A 19,948-nucleotide genomic window follows, 5' to 3' on the forward strand; every position below is an offset into this window, starting at 1 on the left:
TTTGTGAGCTGGAACCAGATTTAAAAAATGGGTGTTAAAACCCTCAGGTTAGTGTATAAACCCATCACAGGAATGTCAATGGCCATCGAACTGAAGGGGATATTCAGGGCAGATGGCGAAAACCTTGGTTGAGGAGATAAGTTTCAAAGAGCATCTTAAGTATTGCTGGAAAGAGAGACATATTGCTGAGGCTTTTCGTCATCATCTTCAAGGTAGGGCCTGGGCCAATCAGTGTCGACTCAGAGGAGGTGGTGGTGTGGTGGTGTGGACGAGTATTCCAGGGTAATGCCCTGGGGACCTGGGTTCAAACCTCGTGGCAGGTGGTGAAATGTGAATTTGAATTAAAAGTCTGAAACCACTGCCTGCTTGTTGTAAAAATCTGGTTCACTAACGCTCTTTAGGGAAGGAAATCTGCTGTCCTTATCTGGTCTGGCCTACATGTGATTCGAGACCCACAGAAATGTGTTTGACTCTTAAATGCCCTCTGAAATGGCCTAGCAAGCCCCTCAGTTGTATCAAACCAAACCGCTGCGAAGTCTAAATCAATGAAACCGGACACACTGCCTGGCATCGACCTAGGCACCGGAAATGACAACATCAAACTCAGCCCTGTCGACCCTGCAAAGTCCCCCTTACAAACGTCTGGGGGCTTGTGCCAAAATTAGGCGAACTGTCTCACAGATTAGTCAAGCAACAGCCAGACATAGTCATCCTCACGGAATTGTTCCTCACTGATAATGTCCTAGACATCACCATCACCATCCCTGGGTATGTCCTGTCCCACTAGCAGGACAGATCCTACACAGGTGGTGGGCACAGTGGTATACAGTCTGGAGGGAGTTGCCCTGCAAGTCCTGGACATCAACTCCAGACTACATGAAGTCTCATGGCATCAGGTCAAACATGGGCAAGGAAACCTCCTGCTGATTACCACGTACCGTCCTCCTTCAGCGATGAATCAGTGCCCCTCCATGTTGAACACCACTTGGAGGAAGCACTGAGGGTGACAAGGGCACAGAATATACTCTGGATGGGGGGTGCTTCAATGTCCATCACCAAGAGTGGATCGGTAGCACCACTACTGACCGAGCTGGCTGAGTCCTAAAGGACAGTGCTGCTAGACTGGGTCTGCGGCAGGTGGTGAGGGAACCAACAAGAGGGAAAAACATACTTGACCTCATCCTCACCAACCTGCCTGCTGCAGATGCATTTGTCCATGAGAGGATCGGTAGGAGTGACCACAGCACAGTCATTGTGGAGATGAAGTCCTGCCTTCACATTGAGAATACCCTCCATTGTGTTGTGTGACACTACCAATGTGCTAAGTGGGATAGATTTTGAACAGATCCAGCAACTCAAGACTGAGCATCCATGAGGTGCTGTGGGCCATCAGCAGCAGCAGAATTGTACTCGAACACAACCTGTAACCTCATGGCCCGGCATATCCCCCACTCTACCATTACCATCAAGCCAATGGATTAACCTTGGTTCAATGAAGAGTGCAGGAGAACATGCCAGGAGCAGCACCAGACATACCTAAAAACGAGGTGTCAACCTGGTGAAGCGACAACACAGGACTATTTGCATGCCAAACAGCATAAGCAGCAAGTGATAGACAGAGCTAAGCGATCCCACATCCAACGGATCAGATCTAAGCTCTACAGTCCTGTCACATCCAGTCGTGAATGGTGGTGGATAATTAAACAACTCACTGGAGGAGGAGGCTCTGCAAATATCTCCATTTTCAATGATGGAGGAGCCCAGCACATCAGTGCAAAAGATAAGGCTGAAGCACTTGCTACAATCTTCAGCCAGAAATGCCGACTGGATGATCCATCTCGGCCTCCTCCGGAGATCCCCAGCCAATTCAAATCATTCCAAGTGAAATCAAGAAAGGGCTGAAGACTGAACTGGAAAGGCCATGGGCCTGCCAATATTCTGGCAACAGTACTGAAGACTTGTGCTCCAGAACTTGCCGCGCCGCTAACCAAGCTGTTCCAGTGTAGCTACAACACTGGCACCTACCCGGCTATGTGGAAAATTTCCCAGGTATGTCCTGTACACAAAAAACAGGACAAGTCCAACCTGGCCAATTACCGTCCCATCAGTCTACTCTCCATCATCAGTAAAGTGATGGAAGGGGTCATCAACAGTGCTTCAAGTGACACTTGCTTAGCAATAACCTGCTCACTGACGCCCAGTTTGGGTTCCACCAGGGTCACTCAGCTCCTGACCTCATTACCACCTTGGTTCAAACATGGACAAAAGAGCTGAACTCCTGAGGTGAGGTGAGAGTGACTGCCCTTGACATCAAGGCAGCATTTGACTAAGTGCGGCATCAAGGAGCCCTAGCAAAACTGGAGTCAATGGGAATCAGGGGGAAAACTCTCCACTGGTTGGAGTCATACCTAGCACAAAGGAAGATGGTTGTGGTTGTTGGAGAGTCAGTCATCTCAGTTCCAGGACATCACTGCAGGAGTTCCTCAGGGTAGTGTCCTCGGCCCAACCATCTTCAGCTGCTTCATCAATAACTTTCCTTCCATCATTAGATCAGGAGTGGGGATGTTTGCTGACAATTGTACAATGTTCAGCATCATTTGTGACTCCTCAGATGCTGAAACAGTCCATGTCCAAATGCAGCAAGATCTGGACAATATCCAGGCTTGGGCTGACAAGTGGCAAGTAACTTTCATGCCATACAAGTACCAGGCAATGTCCATCTCCAGCAAGAGAGAATCTAATCATTGCCCCTTGATTGTTCAATGGCATTACCATTGCTGAATCCCCCCTATCAACATCCTGGGGGTTACTATTGACCAGAAACTGAACTGGACTAGCCATATAAATACTGTGGCTACAAGAGCAGGTCAGAGGCTAGGAATCGTGCGACGAATAACTCACCTCCTGACTCCCCAAAGCCTGTCCACCGTCTACAAGGCACAAGTCAGGAGTGAGATGGAATACTCTCCACTTGCCTGGATGAGTGCAGCTCCTACAACACTCAACACACCGTCCAGGACAAAGCAGCCCCGCTTGATTGGCACCACAATCCTGGAACCTCCTCCCTAACAGCACTGTGGCTGTACCTAAAACCACATGGACTGCAGCGGCTCACCACCTTCTCAAGGGCAATTAGGGGCGGGCAATAAATACAGACCCGGCCAGCGACACTCATATTGCATGAACAAATTAAAAAAAAACTTACCAGCCAGTCAACACCCTTTTCTCCTGAAATATAAATTGTTTGAAATTTTGCATTCTTGCATTTGTCCAGATGAATGTAAGATGGAATGCTTTAGCAACATGGCTGCCTTTCCAGCAATGTTCAAGTCCTGTTTGACCATGCGATTTCTTAAGTACTTCACTGGCTTGAAATGCACTCAGATATCCTGAGTTTGTGAAAGGGACTATATAAATGCAAGTTCTTTCTTTCTTTCAGGGAAGGGAAATTTCCATCCCCACCCAATCTGCTTACCATGTGACTGCATAGTTGATTCTGAAAGCCCTCAGATCAACTAAGTCGGCGTAATAAATGCAGCCTTGCCAATACTTGCCCAAGCGTCAAAAGAATTAGAAAAAAATCTGCCCTGCCACAAAGTAATTAAGCCATCAGACTGGCGTGGTGCACAGAAAGTGAGGTGTCTGCCTCATACCTGTCCAGATGATGACAATCCCAGGGTGAAGGTCGTCTCCGATGACCTTCAGGTAGCAGGACTTGCTGAGACTGGGGTAGCACAAGGAACTGCAGTATTCTGAAACACAACCAGAGACACAGGGAAGGCAGAAGACCTTTTTTTTCTGTTAACTGCATTTTTGAGCCACAACCAAAGGAACAAGAACAGATGCTGCCGGGTGGCCATTTCTACTGGGGGATTTAAAACCACTAAAAATATCAAAGAAGCGCAAAGCCTAAAATTCTGATGTTGGGCTGGAACTCTAGTCAAAAACTGAAGGGAAAAACCAAGGTTCGTTAATTTGTACGTTGGTGTGTGTACTTGTCTGTGTTCATGTCTCTGTGTGTGTGTTTCTGTGTCTGCATGTGTGTGTTGTTCTGTGTGCCTATATGTTTGTGTGTGTGTTTGTGTGTGTGTGTTCATGCCTGTGTGTGTGTGTTTGTGTCTCTATGTGTGTGTGTGTGTGTGTGTTCGTGTCTGTGTGTGTGTGTGTCAGTGTGCGTTTGCATGTTTGTGTCTGTGTGCGTGTGTTTGTGTCTCTATGTGTGTGTGTCTGTGTGTTCGTGTCTGTGTGTGTGTGTGTCTCTATATGTGTGTGTGTGTGCGTGTTCATGTCTGTGTGTATGTGTTTGTGTTTCTGTGTGTGTGTGTCAGTGTGTGCCTGTGTGTTCGTGTGTGTGTGTGTGTGTTTGTGTCTCTATGTGTGTGTCAGTGTGTTTCTGTGTGTGTGTCTATGTGTGTGTGTGTGTGTCAGTGTGTGCCTGTGTTCGTGTCTGAGTGTGTGTGTTTGTGTCTCTATATGTGTGTGTGTGTGTGAGCGTGTTCGTGTCTGTGTGTATGTGTTTGTGTTTCTATGTGTGTCAGTGTGTGCCTGCGTGTTTGTGTCTGAGTGTGTGTGTTTGTGTCTATGTGTGTGTGTGTGTGTGTGTGTGTGTGTGTCAGTGTGTGCCTGTGTGTTCGTGTCTGAGTGTGTGTGTTTGTGTCTCTATATGTGTGTGTGTGTGCGCGTGTTCGTGTCTGTGTGTATGTGTTTGTGTTTCTGTGTGTGTCTGTGTGTGTGTGTCAGTGTGTGTGTGTGTGTGTCAGTGTGTGTCTGTGTGTGTCAGTGTCTGAGTGTGTGTGTCAGTGTGTGTGTGTGTCAGTGTGTGTTAGTGTGTGTGTATGTATGTGTGTGTGTCAGTGTGTGTCAGTGTGTGTGTGTGTGTCTGTGTGTGTCTGTATGTGTGTGTCTGAGTGTGTGTGTCTGTGTGTGTGTGTCTTTGTGTGTGTGTCTGTGAGTGTGTGTGTGTCTGAGTGTTTGTGTCTGAGTGTGTGTGTGTCTATGTGTCTGTGAGTGTGTGTGAGTGAGTGTGTTCGTGTGTCTGAGTGTGTGTGTGTCTGTGTGTCTGTGTGTGTGTGTCTGAGTGTGTGTGTGTGTCTGTGTGTCTGAGTGTGTGTGTGTGTGTCTGTGTGTCTGAGTGTGTGTGTGTCTGTGTGTGTGTGTGTGTGTGTGTCTGTGTGTCTGAGTGTGTGTGTGTGTGTCTGTGTGTGTGTCTGTGTGTCTGAGTGTGTGTGTGAGTGTGTGTCTGTGTGTGTGTGTCTGTGTGTCTGAGTGTGTGTGTGTGTGTCTGTGTGTGTGTCTGTGTGTCTGAGTGTGTGTGTGTCTGTGTGTGTGTGTGTGTGTGTCTGTGGCAATTTCTCCATCCTTCCCACCTCAAGGTGGAAGTCGGTGAGAGTCTGGGGCTTCCCCTGGTGCTTCAGCCATCAGTCCCTCCACAACCCTCTGGACACTGGCATTGGTCCCCAGACCAAAACGTAGCAAAAAAACAATGAAAGTCCTTGCAGGCACCAGTGACATGAGATTAGGTGCAGCAGAAGAGCAAAGGTAATGTGAGTAAATCAATAAAAATTACTGGACAGTTACAAAAGGCAACAACTATAATCCCACTTTTAATGTAGTTAGGGAACTATCCCAATGAGTTTCACAGAGTGTTACCAGGTGAAATCTAGTCCCAAGTCACATGAAGAGGTGGTAAGTTTGGTCAAGGAGGTCAGTTCTTATGTGTACCTTAATGGAAGAGAGAGAGAGTGAGTGAGAGAGAGAGAGTAAGAGAGAGTGAGAGAGTGAGTGAGAGAGAGAGAGAGAGTGAGTGAGAGAGTGAGTGAGTGAGTGAGAGAGAGTAAGAGAGTGAGAGGATGAGAGGGTGAGAGGGTGAGAAAGTGAGAAAGTGAGAGAGCGAGAGGGTGAGAGAGTGAGAAAGCAAGAGAGTAAGAGGGTGAGAGGGTGAGAATGAGAGAGTAAGACAGTGAGAGAGTGAGAGTGTGAGAGAGTGAGAGAGTAAGAGAATAAGAGAGTAAGAGAGCGAGAGGGTGAGAGAGCAAGAGAGTAAGAGGGTGAGAAAGTGAGAGTGAGAGAGTAAGAGAGTGAGAGAGTGAGAGAGTGAGAGAGTGAGAGAGTGAGAGTGTGAGAGTGTGAGAGAATGAGAGAGTAAGAGAGTGAGAGAGTGAGAGTGTGAGAGAGTGAGATCGTAAGAGAATAAGAGAGTAAGAGAGAGAGAGTGAGAGTGTGAGAGAGTAAGAGAGTGAGAGTGTGAGAGAGCGAGAGAGTGAGAGAATGAGAGGGTGAGAGGGTGAGAGAGTAAGAGAGTGAGAGTGTGTGAGAGTGTGTGAGAGTGACAGAGTATGAGAGTGAGAGGGTGAGAGGGTGAGAGAGTAAGAGAGTGAGAGAGTGAGAGAGTGAGAGGGTGAGAGGGTAAGAGAGTGAGAGAGTGAGAGAGTAAGAGAGTGAGGGAGTGAGAGTGTGCGAGAGTGAGAGAGTGAGAGAGTGAGAGAGTAAGAGAGTAAGAGAGTGAGAGTGTGTGAGAGTGAGAGGGTGAGAGGGTGAGAGAGTGAGAGAGTGAGAGGGTGAGAGGGTGAGAGGGTGAGAGAGTGAGAGAGTGAGAGGGTGAGAGAGTGAGAGAGTAAGAGTGTGCGAGAGTGAGAGAGTGAGAGGGTGAGAGAGTGAGAGGGTGAGAGGGTGAGAGAGTGAGAGGGTGAGAGAGTGAGAGGGTGAGAGAGTGGGAGAGTGACAGAGTGACAGAGAGAATGCCAGAACTGGAGAAGTACAGAGATCTCAAAGGGTTGTAGAGCTGGAGGAGGATACAAAGATAGGGAGGGACAAGGCCAGTCTCGGATATTCTGTGTTTTTACCAGGTTTAGCCACAGGTTTTTTTTGCTCCTTTGTGTTTTTTTTGTGTCTCCCCTTGTGGACTGAGGGCCTTGGAACCGTGCTGTGAGGGGTGGAGGAGGAGGGCGAAGATGTCAGGCTTGACAGACTCCACTGCCCCCTTCCCATGACTCTAACATCCTTTGTGTAATGGGGAGCCCAAACTACAGGCCACATTCCAAACCATACCCAACCAACGTCTTGCTTGCAAATTCAACATCGTTTTTGTTCTGTCCTCGTACTTTAGTCCTTATAATGTTTTTACAATGATCCACGCAGGTGTAACTGTGTGTAAATGTTTGCACACAACCACAAGTCACACTACAACCTCAGGAGGAGGCCCAAAGATGGCTCTTTGCTAGACCATGCGCTGAGCTACAATGAGGCCCAGCGTTGCTCCCTTTATATTTACCGAGGAGTCTCAGTAAAATGCTCAGAGCAGATCCCCACCAAGATTGAATGGAGCAGGAAAGTTCAATTTTGAAGGAGGAAAGAGCTGTACAGTTCTGAGGTCAGGGTTCACGCCCCCCCCCAACCCCCCAACCCCCTCCTCCCCGCTCCCTCTATACCATCCTCCAGCCCTACAAGCCTCCGTGATAGCCGAGTTCCTCTAATCCTGGTCTCTTGCACATCCCTGATTTTAATGGTTCCACCCCTAAACTCTGGAATTCCCACCCTAAACCTCTCCACTACTCTCTCTGACCAAGCTCTTGGTCATCAGTCCTAGGCTTAGATGTTCGCAGAGTCATGGAGACTCCCATGTTCTATCAAAATGGCGCCAGGACCCTGGATCCAGAAGTCCCGCCCCCATTTCCAACAGACCCTATTTCTACCAGTAGGGAAAGGAGGGAGGGGAGTGACTTGCATGTGGGGAAAGCCAAACCCAGCAGGGCCATTGGAACTCAGTGTCGAGTTCAAACAGACTCCATTTCTCTGAAGCAAGGGCCATATCCCACAGCCTGTGACATTTGTAATAAGTAATAAGCCCATAAAACGTGGATAAGCTCTGTGGAACGGTCACGCTATCAAGTTACTTAAATCCCCTTCCCTTGAAATTTAAAAAAGAAAGCCTGTCTGTACCTCTGAGTTGAAAAAAATGAGTGTTTACAGTTTCAATAGCTGTTTGTTAGCATAACCCTCAGGGCCGCCAGTATAGAATTATTATTGCTTGACTGCTTCCACAACCTGTCATTATCACTGTGGTGGTGGGGATGGGGATACTGATTGAGTTAATAAGGGATTAGCTGTCTTTGATGTGGGGTTTTGAATACAAATATTTGGTTTTATATGGGATTAAGTACTGAAGGGATTTAAATGTGTTGATTGAACCTTTATTAATAACAGTGCTCTTCCTCATATATTGAAGTCTGTAATAGACACTTAGAACTGAATTTTATTTCATCTCAGCATGGCTCCTGAGGTCTGCCCACGGTGGATGCTGGGTGAGATGGCATGAAGGGTGTAAGGGCAAAAGGCAGTGGGTGGGTTTGTTTAGGTATGAGTTAGCATTAAGTTGGCATAGGGACTATAAAGGGCCATGGGGATGAATGGAGGGGTATAAATTGACATGGAGGATATGAGGGGCCAACGAAGGTGAATGGGGGTGTGGGTTGGCACGAGTTGGCACAGATGGGGCATGAGGAATTAGTGGGGGTGTGGGGTGACGGCTAGGGGGTCCTAATATTCAACCTCACAACTGAGGAAGACCTTTTAACCAGCCTGCCTGGGCACTCAGTAGCCCCTGTAGCTGCCACTGAACTGTTTCTGGGAACACCTCAGGAGTGAAAATCCGGGCCCTAATGTCAGCCTATCTGGCTCAGCGCCAAATTCCATGAAGTCTGTGAAGTGTTTTGGAATGTTTTCATTTTGTTGAAAGGTGCTATATAAATGCAAGTTGTTGTTATTGTTGAGTGAAGAGAGGACAAGACAGAGGTGGAAGAGATAGGGAGAGCCGGTAAAGTCCAGGGCAAAGAGCACAGAAACAAGCCGTTCAACCCAACAGGCCTACACCTGGTGTTCAGAGTCCACACTCCTTCCACCCTTTAATCTCAACCCTATCATGAAAACCTCCTCATCCTCACCCCAATTGTGCGTTTATCTAGCTTTCCCTTAAGGCTACACTAGTCGCCTCAACCACTTTTGTGTGGTCTCATCACCCTCTGGGTAAAGAAGTTTCTCCTCAATCACCCGATTAGATTAACGAATCCCTAACTTATATCCAAGAAATGCGTGCCTTTTGGAAGCAGCCATGTTTCTTTCCAGTTGGATCTGCAACGCCAGCCAGGCGGGAGTCTCAATGACCTTCAGCCTGGATCCACGCTCCCGCTTCACACTCACGCGCATTGTGCTAACCTACCAGTGGGGCAGAACAAGAAGACAGGAGGCTCCCCCAAGTACCGGTAAATCTCATTGGCCACTGACGTCTGAGCATGAGCGAATGAGCTGAAGGCTTCTTTGTCGGTGGGGCACATGGCGTGGTCGATGTCATCAAACAGGATGGCGAAGGCCATGCACCCAAACCCTTTGACCTGCAGGAGGGCAAAGGGCACCAGAAAGGTCAGCGGGAGCCAGCGGTGAGAAATCCACAACTGCAGCAAGAATGCCGATAGCAATAGTCTCAGCGGCAGCAGTGACTGCAGCATTGCAACAACAGCTTACATTTCGACTGCACCATTAACATAGCCAAACGCCCCAAGGCACTGCGGAGGAGCAAAGTAAAAATGCTTTGGGATGGAGCCACATAAGGTTATATTAGGTCAGGTGACCATGAACATAACAAAAAGCTGGATTAGGCCATTTGTCTGCTTGAGCCTGTTCCACATTTCAGCAAGATCATGGCTGATCTACCTCAACACCATCCTCTCACACTGGCCTCATACCCCTTCATTGCCTCAGTGCCCAAAAATCTATTGACCTCTGCTTTGAACATACTCAAGGACTGAGCCTCCACGACCCTCTGAGGGGGTGGGGGCGGGGGGAGGTAGAGATTTCCGAAGAGTCACAACCCTTTGAGTGAAGAAATTTCTCCTCGTCTCAGTCCTAAATGATCAGCCCCTTATTCTGAAACTGTGATTCTACGTTCTAGATTCCACAGTCTGGGGGAATATTTTCTCAGTATTTACCCTTAAGAATTTTATATGTTTCAGTGAGATCGCCTCTCATTCTTCTAAACTCCAGGGAATATAGGCCTAGACTACTCAATCTCTTCTCACAGGACAATCTCCTCATCCCAGCAGCCAATCTGGGAAACATTAACATTAAATTTTAAGGAGTGTCTTAAAGGAGGAAAGACAAGGCTGGGAGGGAGGGACAGAGAGAAAGCGAGACAGGCACAGACGTAAGAGGAATTTAGGGAGGGAATTTCAGAGTTTGGAGCCCTGGAGGCTAAAGCTACGTTTACCAATGATCGAGCGATAAAAATCGGGGATGCTCAAGAGGCCAGAATTAGTTAACAGCCCAGTGTTCACAAACACTGTCGTCGTGACCAGAATTGTGACACACAGCCACTGTCCTGTCACTGAGCCAAACCTTCATCAGCTCCTTCACCAATAACCTTCCCTCCATCCTAAGGTCAGAAGTGGGGATGTTCACTGATGATTGAACAATATCCAGCACCATTCGAGACTCCTCAGATACTGAAGCAGTCCATGTCCATATTCAGCAAGACCTGGACAATATCTGGGCTGACAAGTGGCAAGTAACATCCATGCCACACAAGTGCCAGGCAATGACCATCTCCAACAAGAGAGAATCTAATCATCACCACTTGACATTCAATGGCATTACCATCACTGAATTCCCCACTATCAACATCCTGGGGGTTACCATTGACCAGAAGCTGAACTGGACTAGCCATATAAATACTGTGGCTACAAGAGCAGGTCAGAGGCTAGGAATCCTGCAACGAATAACTCAGCAGCTGACTCCCTGAAGCCTGTCCACCATCTACAAGGCACAAGTCAGGAGTGTGATGGAATACTCTCCGCTTGCCTGGATGAGTGCAGCTCCCACAACACTCAAGAAGCTTGACACCATCCAGGACAAAGCAGTCTGCTTATTGGCAGCCCGTCCACAAACATTCACTCCCTCCAGAAACATTCACTCCCTCCACCACTGATGAACAGTCACAGCAGTGTGTACCATCTGCAAGATGCACTTCACATCAAGGCTTCTTAGGCAGCACCTTCCAAACCCACAGCCACTGCCATCTAAAAGGGCAAGGGCAACAGATAGATGGGAACACCACCAAGTGGAAACTCCCCTCCAAGTCACTCACCATCCTGACTTGGAAATATATTGGCCGTTCCTTCACTGTCGCTGGGTCAAAACCCTGGAACTCCCTCCCTAACAGCACTGTGGGTGTACCTATACCACATGGACTGCAGCGGTTCAAGAAGGCAGCTCACCACCACATTCTCAAGGGCAACTAGGGATGGGCAATAAATGCTGGTCTAGCCAGTGACACACACACCCCGTAAAAATTAATTTAAAAAAATGCCCCAATTTTCTAGCTCTTTCAGCCTGTGACTTTGATGGGCTAATCACATCCAAAGCCCATATATTTCCTTCTTGAGGTGTGGAAACCAGAACTGAATGCAGTGACTCCAGTTGAGGTCTGACCAAGGTTCTGCATCACTCCCGCTAGTATACCAAACTCTTCAAGAGGGTAAACCTCAGCACATACAAAATTCTGTTGCCGGTATCCTCATATGCAGAAGTCCCAATCACACAATGCCTACATGCTCGCTGAATTACATTGGCTCTCAGTCCTCCAACGCCTCCAATTAAAATTCCCTTCTTCACCTTTAAATCCCTTTATGGCCTTGCCTCCTCCCTGGCTCTGTTACCTCCTCCAGCACCATGACCCTCCATTCCTCTAACTCTGGCCTCTCCCACATCCCTCTGCTCTCCCTTTGCTCCAGTATAACACAACCAGTGCTTTCAGCCACTCGGCCCCATGCCCTCCCGAGGCCCGTCCATCTCTCCATCTCCCTCTCTTCCTTCAAGAGTCTCCTTCAAAATCATCTCCTTGACCAAGCATTTGGTCTCCCTTCCTCGTGCCTCAAATTTGGCTCAGCTGTTTAGGCTCCTGTGACGCACCGTGAATGTTCTTCTGCGTTAAAGGCGCTGTACAAATGCAAGTTGTTGTTACAAGGCAGCTACACTTCTGTTGCTATGACTGCTGATACTGCGATTACTGTTCTACCACTGTTAAAGAAAAACTTTATATCTAGCATCTTACACAACCTCAATAAGTCCAAAGTGCTTGGCAAAGTCACCGCTGGAAACCCTGCAGCTGATCTGCGCACAGCAAGCTCCCACAGACATCAATGAGATAAATGATGTTAACTGATGTTGGTTGAGGGATGATTATTGACCAGCAGAACACCGCTGCGCCTCTCTGAATAGCGCCACAGGCTCTCTTACAACTATCTGAAAGGGCAGGTGACGCCTCAGTTTAACGTCTGCCCAAAAAGACAGCACCTTCGACAGTGCAGCACTCCCGCAGGACTGCACTAGATCATCAGTCTCAATTATGCGTCCAAGCCTACGGAGTGGGATTTGAACCCACGACCTCCTGACACAAAAGGCAATTGAGCCACGGCTAGCAGCATTTCATTTGGAACCCTTTTATTCAGAAGAGGGAATAAATATGGGGCGGCGGTAGCTTGGTGGTAATGTCACTTGACAAGTATTCCAGAAACCCAGGCTAATTCTTTGAGGACCTGGGTTTGAAAATCTGGAAGTAAAAGTCTAACGATGACAATGAAACCATTGTTGTCGTAAAAGCCCATCAGGTTCACTAAGTTCTGGCCTACATGTGACTTCAGATCTAAGCCGCTCAGTTCTCCAGGGCAATAAACGCTGGCCCAGCTCCAGATTCCTCCTTGAGACGGTGAACGTGCAGTGAGTTAATAACAATTGTGATTGGTTCCCAGCAGTGATAAGGCAGGACCCAACACCAACTCTGTCCGTTCATTAATATAACTGTCATTTACACAATCTCATTGGTCCGGGTATTCTATACAGATCAATATTCACACTACCTGCCTCAATTTCTGCTTCAATAAGGTCAGGTCACACGAGCTGGAGAAGGTGATGTCCTGTCCTGGGGAGATTGCGTACACAAACTCAATTCCACACTCCTGAGCACCCAACACCAAGGCCTTGAGCTGGGCTGTTGAGAGAAAACAGAAAAGAAAACGGAAAGTGGGATGGACATCAAGATCCTTAAACTTTTTTGCTGAAAGTTAGAACTCTCATCAATGGAAACAAACCTGTGGTGGAAGGTTACTGGCTGGGGAAGAGCACACCAATTTTTAAATCATATCTATAAACATTAACTGGGCATTGAAAACCCTTTGGGCAGCTTCCATTTTCTTAACCCCACCATCGGTGCCAGTGTCAGCTCCAACCTGGAATTCCCTCCTTAAATCTCTGTCCCTCCTTCTCCCGTCCCCTTCTCAAAATCACTCTGAAAGACCTACCTCTCTGACCAAGTATTCAGTCACCCCCGTCTATCGTCTTCTCCTTTGTCTCACTGCTAACATTTGTCTCAAAAGCTTCCTGAGAAATGCCTTGGGTAATTTTACTATTTTGAAGGCGCTATATATAGATGCAAGTTGTCATTAATAATGAATTCCAAAGCCTCAATCTCCTGCCGCTAAAACTATTTCTCCTATTCTCTGACATTTAACCGTACATCTACGCCCCCTCATTCTAGCCTCCTCAAGCACTACACAAGTCCATTCCTTCACCAATAGCTCTTTCAAACTACATCGTAACCTCACCTGTTTTAACAAGCGCTGAAACGTTTTCCTACCCCCAAGTCTTTCCGTTTCCACCCCCCTTCCAGAAACCCCTGGCCTTACTTTGTTCTTTGCACTCCCTCCTCCCAGAAAGCAGCTGAGGCTGAGATCCAGCCTTTCTCTTATTCCCTCAAAATCCTTCTCACCCTGCAATGCAGCACGAGGGAGGCAGTGGCATAATGACTTGTATTCCAGAGACCGGGGTTTGAATCCCGCCAGAGCAGATGGTGTAATTTGAATTCAATAAAAATCTGGAATTAATGCTGATTGTTGTAAAAACCCATCTGGTCCCATAATGCCCTTTAGGGGAGGGAATCTGCTGTCCTTACCTGGTCTGGCCTACAATTCCATTAGTCTTTTGTTCCATGACTTCGCCTCTCCCTAACCTCCTCCAGCCCTAGAACCTGCCAAGATCTCCACGTTCCTCCAGTATTTGCCTCTTGCACCTCCCTGATTTCAGGTACCGGGACCCTGAGCTCTCGGATTCTCTCACTAAACATCTCTCTCCTCCTTTAAAGATGCTGCTTAAAGACTACCCCTGCCCTATTATCTCCTTCATTGGTCTGGTGTCAAATTCTATCTGATTATGTTCCCTTGAAGGGCCTTGCTTTCTTTAAGTACTTTGCAAGGGGAATCGAGTTTAAAAGTAGCAAAGTGTTACTACAGCTGTGCCTTAGTGAGGATGCATCTGGATTTGCTGTGTACAGTTCTGGTCTCCTTCCTTAAGGAAGGATAAAACCACAATTGAAGCAGTTCAGAGAAAGTTGACTCATCTGATTCCTGGGATGAAGGGCTTAGCTTATGAGGAAGGGTTGGAGAGGCTGAGCCTGTATCCGTTAGAGTTTAGAAGAATGAGGGGCGATCTGATTGAAACAAATAAGCTGCTAAGGGGACTTAACAGGATGGATGCTAAGAGGATGTTTCCCCTTGTTGGGGAGACTAGAACTAGGGGACCCAGTTTAAAAGTTAGGGATCTTCCATCTAAGACAGAGATGGAGAGAAATTTTCTCTCTCAGAGGGTCATTGTCTGTGGAACTCTCTCCCCCAGAGAGGAGTGAAGGCTAGATCATTGAATGTATTCAAGGCAGAGTTTTGATTGACAAAGGAGTCAAAGGTTACTGGGGACGGACATGAAAGTGGAGTTGAAGCCACAATCAGATCAACCATGATCTTTACTGAAAGGTGGAGCAGGCTTGAGAGGCCAAATTCTTGTCTTAAAGGTGCTATATAAATGCAAGTTGTTTTCCGTGATTCGGATGTTTTCTGTATCTTTTCCCTTGAAGCTTCCTTCACACACACGAGGGTTAGATAACAAAAAGGCAACAAACTCCCTGATACAATCTTTGAATGATGAAAGCCTGCAAGGCACAATAAAGAGAAGAGGGCTGTCATTCACAGATTATAGATAAACACATGATAACCTGCTCAGTGAGAAAACAGGCCAGTTCTATCGTTCCAAAAGAAAAGACGGACTGCCAACCAACTCCTCAACTCAGCAGCAAGGGCTCACTGTCCCTCAGTCTCCCCACCAATTCTACCTCCTCCTCCCCCCCCTCCCCAAGCTCAGTCCTTACCTGACTCTTCCACCGAGTAGGTCTCTCTCCATAACAGCCGGTGCTTCAGGTCATCCTTGGGGCCGTACATGTAAACGTTTAAACCCCACCCCTGCATCCTGAGGTGAGATAAAAAAAAACAAGCTTGTTAACAACCGGAAGGTTGGTCAGACAGCGCCGGTCAGCTACAGCCGCAGGGGGTGTGTCACCGTTTGCAGTCAGGTCAGTCTCTCTGAGTCAGTGGGTATGAGTCCCACTCCGGAAATTGAAGCGCAGTCCCTTTGCTCGTACAGTGACCAGTGTGGAGCGTTGCAACTCTGTCCCCGCGAGAGTTGGACTCTTAAGAAAGAGCGTGTGGACGATAGCAGCGTTGGAAAAGCTGCGTTTCCTGTCACTGCAACTGCAGGGGGCGCATTCGCCAGCGACACCACAGGGAGCTGCCAACATCGAACAATAGCATCGTCTGTAAAGTTGACCAATGTAAAGACATTTTAACAAGGGAAGCTCAGTAAAATGTATTTTGTTTTTCACCGTGGTTAAGGATTGCAGCTTTGGCTGAATACTGATCCCCAACATACCAGTTAAAAATCCTGGGATTGTGATTATGATTGGCTCACCACCCTGCTCACCGTGTCACTCACCACCCCCCTCCCGAGCCCTCACTACCTCCCCCTCACTCACCACCCCCCTCCCGAGCCCTCACTACCTCCCTCTCACTCACCACCCCCCTCCCGAGCCCTCACTACCTCCCCCTCACTCACCACCCCCCTCCCGAGCCCTCACTACCTCCCTCTCACTCACCACCCCCCTCCCGAGCCCTCACTACCTCCCCCTCACTCACCACCCCCCTCCCGAGCCCTCACTACCTCCCTCTCACTCACCACCCCTCTCCCGAGCCCTCACTACCTCCCCCTCACTCACCACACCACTCCCGAGCCCTCACTACATCCCGCTCACTCACCACCCCCCTCCCGAGCCCTCACTACCTCCCTCTCATTCACCACCCCCCTCCCGAGCCCTCACTACCTCCCTCTCACTCACCATCCCTCTCCCGAGACCTCACTACCTCCCTCTCACTCACCACCCCTCTCCCGAGGCCTCACTACCTCCCTCTCACTCATCACCCCCTCCCGAGCCCTCACTACCTCCCTCTCACTCACCAGCCCCCCTCCCGAGCCCTCACTGCCTCCCTCTCACTCATCACCCCCTCCCGAGCCCTCACTACCTCCCTCTCACTCACCACCCCCCTGCCGACCCCTCACTACCTCCCTCTCACTCACAACCCCACTCCCAAGCCCTCACTACCTCCCTCTCACTCACAGCCCCACTCCCGAGCCCTCACTACCTCCCTCTCACTTCCAGCCCCACTCCCAACCCCTCACTGCCTCCCTCTCACTCACCAGCCCCCCTCCCGAGCCCTCACTACCTCCCTCTCACTCACCACCCCCCTCCCAAGCCCTCACTACCTCCCCCTCACTCACAGCCCCACTCCCGACCCCTCACTACCTCCCTCTCACTCACAGCCCCACTCCCGACCCCTCACTACCTCCCTCTCACTCACAGCCCCACTCCCAACCCCTCACTACCTCCCTCTCACTCACAGCCCCACTCCCGACCCCTCACTACCTCCCTCTCACTCACAGCCCCACTCCCGACCCCTCACTGCCTCCCTCTCACTCACAGCCCCACTCCCGAGCCCTCACTACCTCCCTCTCATTCACCACCCCTCTCCCGAGCCCTCACTACCTCCCCCTAGGTCCCTACAGGCAGTGAGCAGGATGTCGAGCGAAAAGGCCAGGAATTGGGAGTGCGGAATTGAGAAAAGCACCGCCTGGGGGAGCGAACAGGGTGGGGAAGAAAGCAATGAGTGGGGTGGGGACGAAAGCGGCGGAGTGTGCGGAGAGAAAGGATGTAATGAGGGGTCAGGGCCTCACAGCGGCATGGCTATTAGACTTTCCCTCTCCCTACAAGACCTCATCCTCACCAAGCTGCCTGCCGCAGATGTATCTGTCCGTGACAGTATCGGTAGGATTGACCACCGCACAGTCATTGTGGAGATGAAGTCCCACCTTCACATTGAGGATACCCTCCATTGTGTTGTGTGACAGTACCACTGTGCTAAATGGGATAGATTTCAAACAGATCTAGCAACTCAAGACTGGGTATCCATGAGGCACTGTGGGCCATCAGCAGCAGCAGAATTGTATTCAACCACAATCTGTACCCTCGTGGCCCGGCATATCCCCCACTCTACCATTACCATCAAGCCAGGGGATCAACCCTGGTTCAATGAAGAGTGCAGGAGGGCATGCCAGGAGCAGCACCAGGCACACCTAAAAATGAGGTGTCAACCTGGTGAAGCTATAACACAGGACTATTTGCATGCCAAACAGCATAAGCAGCAAGTGATAAACAGAGCTAAGTGATCCCCACAACCAACGGATTAGATCTAAGCTCTGCAGTCCTGCCACATCCAGTCGTGAATGGTGGTGGACAATTAAACAACTCACTGGAGGAGGAGGCTCCACAAATATCCCCATCCTCAATGATGGAGGAGCCCAGCACATCAGTGCAAAAGATAAGGCTGAAGCATTTGCTACCATCTTCAGCCAGAAGTGCCGAGTGGATGATCCATCTCGGCCTCCTCCGGAGGTCCCCATCATCACAGATGCCAGTCTTCAGCCAATGTGATTCACTCCACATGATATCAAGAAATGGCTGAAGGCACTGGATACTGCAAAGGCTATGGACTCTAACAATATTCAGGCAACAGTACTGAAGACTTGTGCTCCAGAACTTGCCGCGCCCTTGCCCAAGCTGTTCCAGTACAGCTACAACACTGGCATCTACCCGGCCACGTGGAAAATTGCCCAGGTGTGTCCTGTCCACAAAAAGCAGGACAAATCCAACCCGGCCAATTACCGTCCCATCAGTCTACTCTCCGTCATCAGTAAAGTAATGGAAGGGGTCATCAACAGTGCTGTCAAGCAGCACTTGCTTAGCAATAACCTGCTCACTGATGTACAGTTTGGGTTCTGCCAGGGCCACTCGGCTCCTGACCTCATTACAGCCTTGGTTCAAACATGGACAAAAGAGCTGAACTCCTGAAGTGAGGTGAGAGTGACTGCCCTTGACATCAAGGCAGCATTTGACCAAGTGTGGCATCAAGGATCCCTAGCAAAACTGGAGTCAATGGGAACTAGGGGGAAATCTCTCCACTGCTTGGAGCACAAAGGAAGATGGTTATGGTTGTTGGAGGTTCCAACAACCTCATGGCCTGGCATATCCCCCACTCTACCATTACCATCAAGCCAGGGGATCAACCCTGGTTCAATGAAGAATGCAGGAGGGCGTGTCAGGAGCAGCACCAGGCATACCTAAAAATGAGGTGTCAGCCTGGTGAAGCTTTAACAGGACTACTTGCGTGCCAAACAGCAAAAGCAGCAAGTGATAAACAGAGCTAAGTTCCAGGACATCACTTCAGGGATCCTTCAGGATAGTGTCCTGGGCCCAACCATCTTCAGCTGCTTCATCAATGACTTTCCTTCCATCATAAGGTCACAAGTGGGGATGTTCACTGATGATTGTACAATGTTTAGCACCATTTGCAACTCCTCACATATGGAAGCAGTCCATGTCCAAATGCAGCAAGACCTGGACAATATCCAGGCTTGGGCTGACAAGTGGCAAGTAACATTCACGCCACACAAGTGTCAGGCAATGATCATCCCCAACAAGAGAGAACTAATGGCATTATCATTGCAGAATCCCCTACAATCAACATCCTGGGGGTTACCATTTAGCAGAAACTGAACTGGACTAGCCATATAAATACTGTGGCTACAATCAGGTCAGAGGCTAGGAATCCTGCGGTGAGTACTCACCTCCTGACTCCCCAAAGCCTGTCCACCATCTACAAGGCACATGTAAGGAGTGTAATTGAATACTCCCCACTTGCCTGGATGAGTGCAGCTCCCACAATACTCAAGAAGCTTGACACCATCCAGGACATTGGAACCCACATGATTTGCACCCTATCACCCCATCCACCACTGATACACATTAGCAGCAGTGTGTACCATCTACAAGATGCACTGCATGAATTCACCAAGATTCCTTCAACAGCACCTTCCAAACCCATGACCACTACCATCTGGAAGGACAAGGGCAGCAGATAGATGGGAACACCACCACCTGGAAGTTCCCCTCCAAGCCACTCACCATCCTGACTTGGAAATATATCACTGTTCCTTCACTGTCGCTGGGTCAAAATCCTGGAACTCCCTCCCTAACAGCACCGTGGGTGTACCTACACCACATGGACTGCAGTGGTTCAAGAAGGCAGCTCACCACCACCTTCTCAAGGGCAACTAGCGATGGGCGATAAATTCTGGCCCAGCCAGCAACGCCCACATCCCATGAATGAACAAAAAAAAAAGCAGCAAGTGGGGTAGCGAGCAAAGAGGCAAGAGGGCCGGGGAAGAATGCGGTGAGGGTGGCAGGGAGAAAAGTTAGTAAGTGGGTGGCGAGCATCCAACGGGCACACTTTAATGACATAAGTGGCATCACGCATGCACCTTGGGGCGGAGTGGAAGCCGACTTCTTGTTCCAGGCACACAATAATGATGACAATGGCTCCGACTTCCTGTTTCAGCACAGCGCAGGGTGACACAGTGTGTTTGAAACGTGGATACGGTGGAAGATGCTCAGAATCAGCTGGATGGACTT

The 19,948-nt window shown here is 49.1% G+C and overlaps 2 protein-coding genes across 6 annotated transcripts in view; one reads left to right on the plus strand and one right to left on the minus strand.

Annotated features, from left to right (window-relative positions):
- si:dkey-183c6.8 (protein O-GlcNAcase) overlaps positions 1–19,948 on the minus strand; it is a 62,781-nt gene that overhangs the window by 30,498 nt on the left and 12,335 nt on the right. For 4 of the 5 annotated variants that reach the window (XR_005944266.1, XR_005944265.1, XM_041198069.1 and 1 more), the window contains exons 3-6: positions 15,242–15,339; positions 12,906–13,036; positions 9,215–9,386; positions 3,654–3,752 (exon numbers count right to left, since the gene is read on the minus strand). Coding sequence is in view for 3 of the 5 variants with exons in the window: in XM_041198069.1 (XP_041054003.1) it covers positions 3,654–3,752; positions 9,215–9,386; positions 12,906–13,036; positions 15,242–15,339 (500 nt within the window). In the remaining 2 variants the exon portion in view is untranslated. Of the gene's footprint in view, positions 1–3,653; positions 3,753–9,214; positions 9,387–12,905; positions 13,037–15,241; positions 15,340–19,948 lie in introns of those variants that run through there. The other variant, XM_041198078.1, reaches the window with a different exon arrangement.
- The window catches only part of ccdc166 (coiled-coil domain containing 166), an 88,094-nt gene that overhangs the window by 27,218 nt on the left and 40,928 nt on the right, over positions 1–19,948 (plus strand). The window lies entirely within an intron of this gene.

The sequence above is a fragment of the Carcharodon carcharias genome, chromosome 1 (genome assembly GCF_017639515.1).
Source record: "Carcharodon carcharias isolate sCarCar2 chromosome 1, sCarCar2.pri, whole genome shotgun sequence".
Taxonomy (NCBI): domain Eukaryota; kingdom Metazoa; phylum Chordata; class Chondrichthyes; order Lamniformes; family Lamnidae; genus Carcharodon; species Carcharodon carcharias.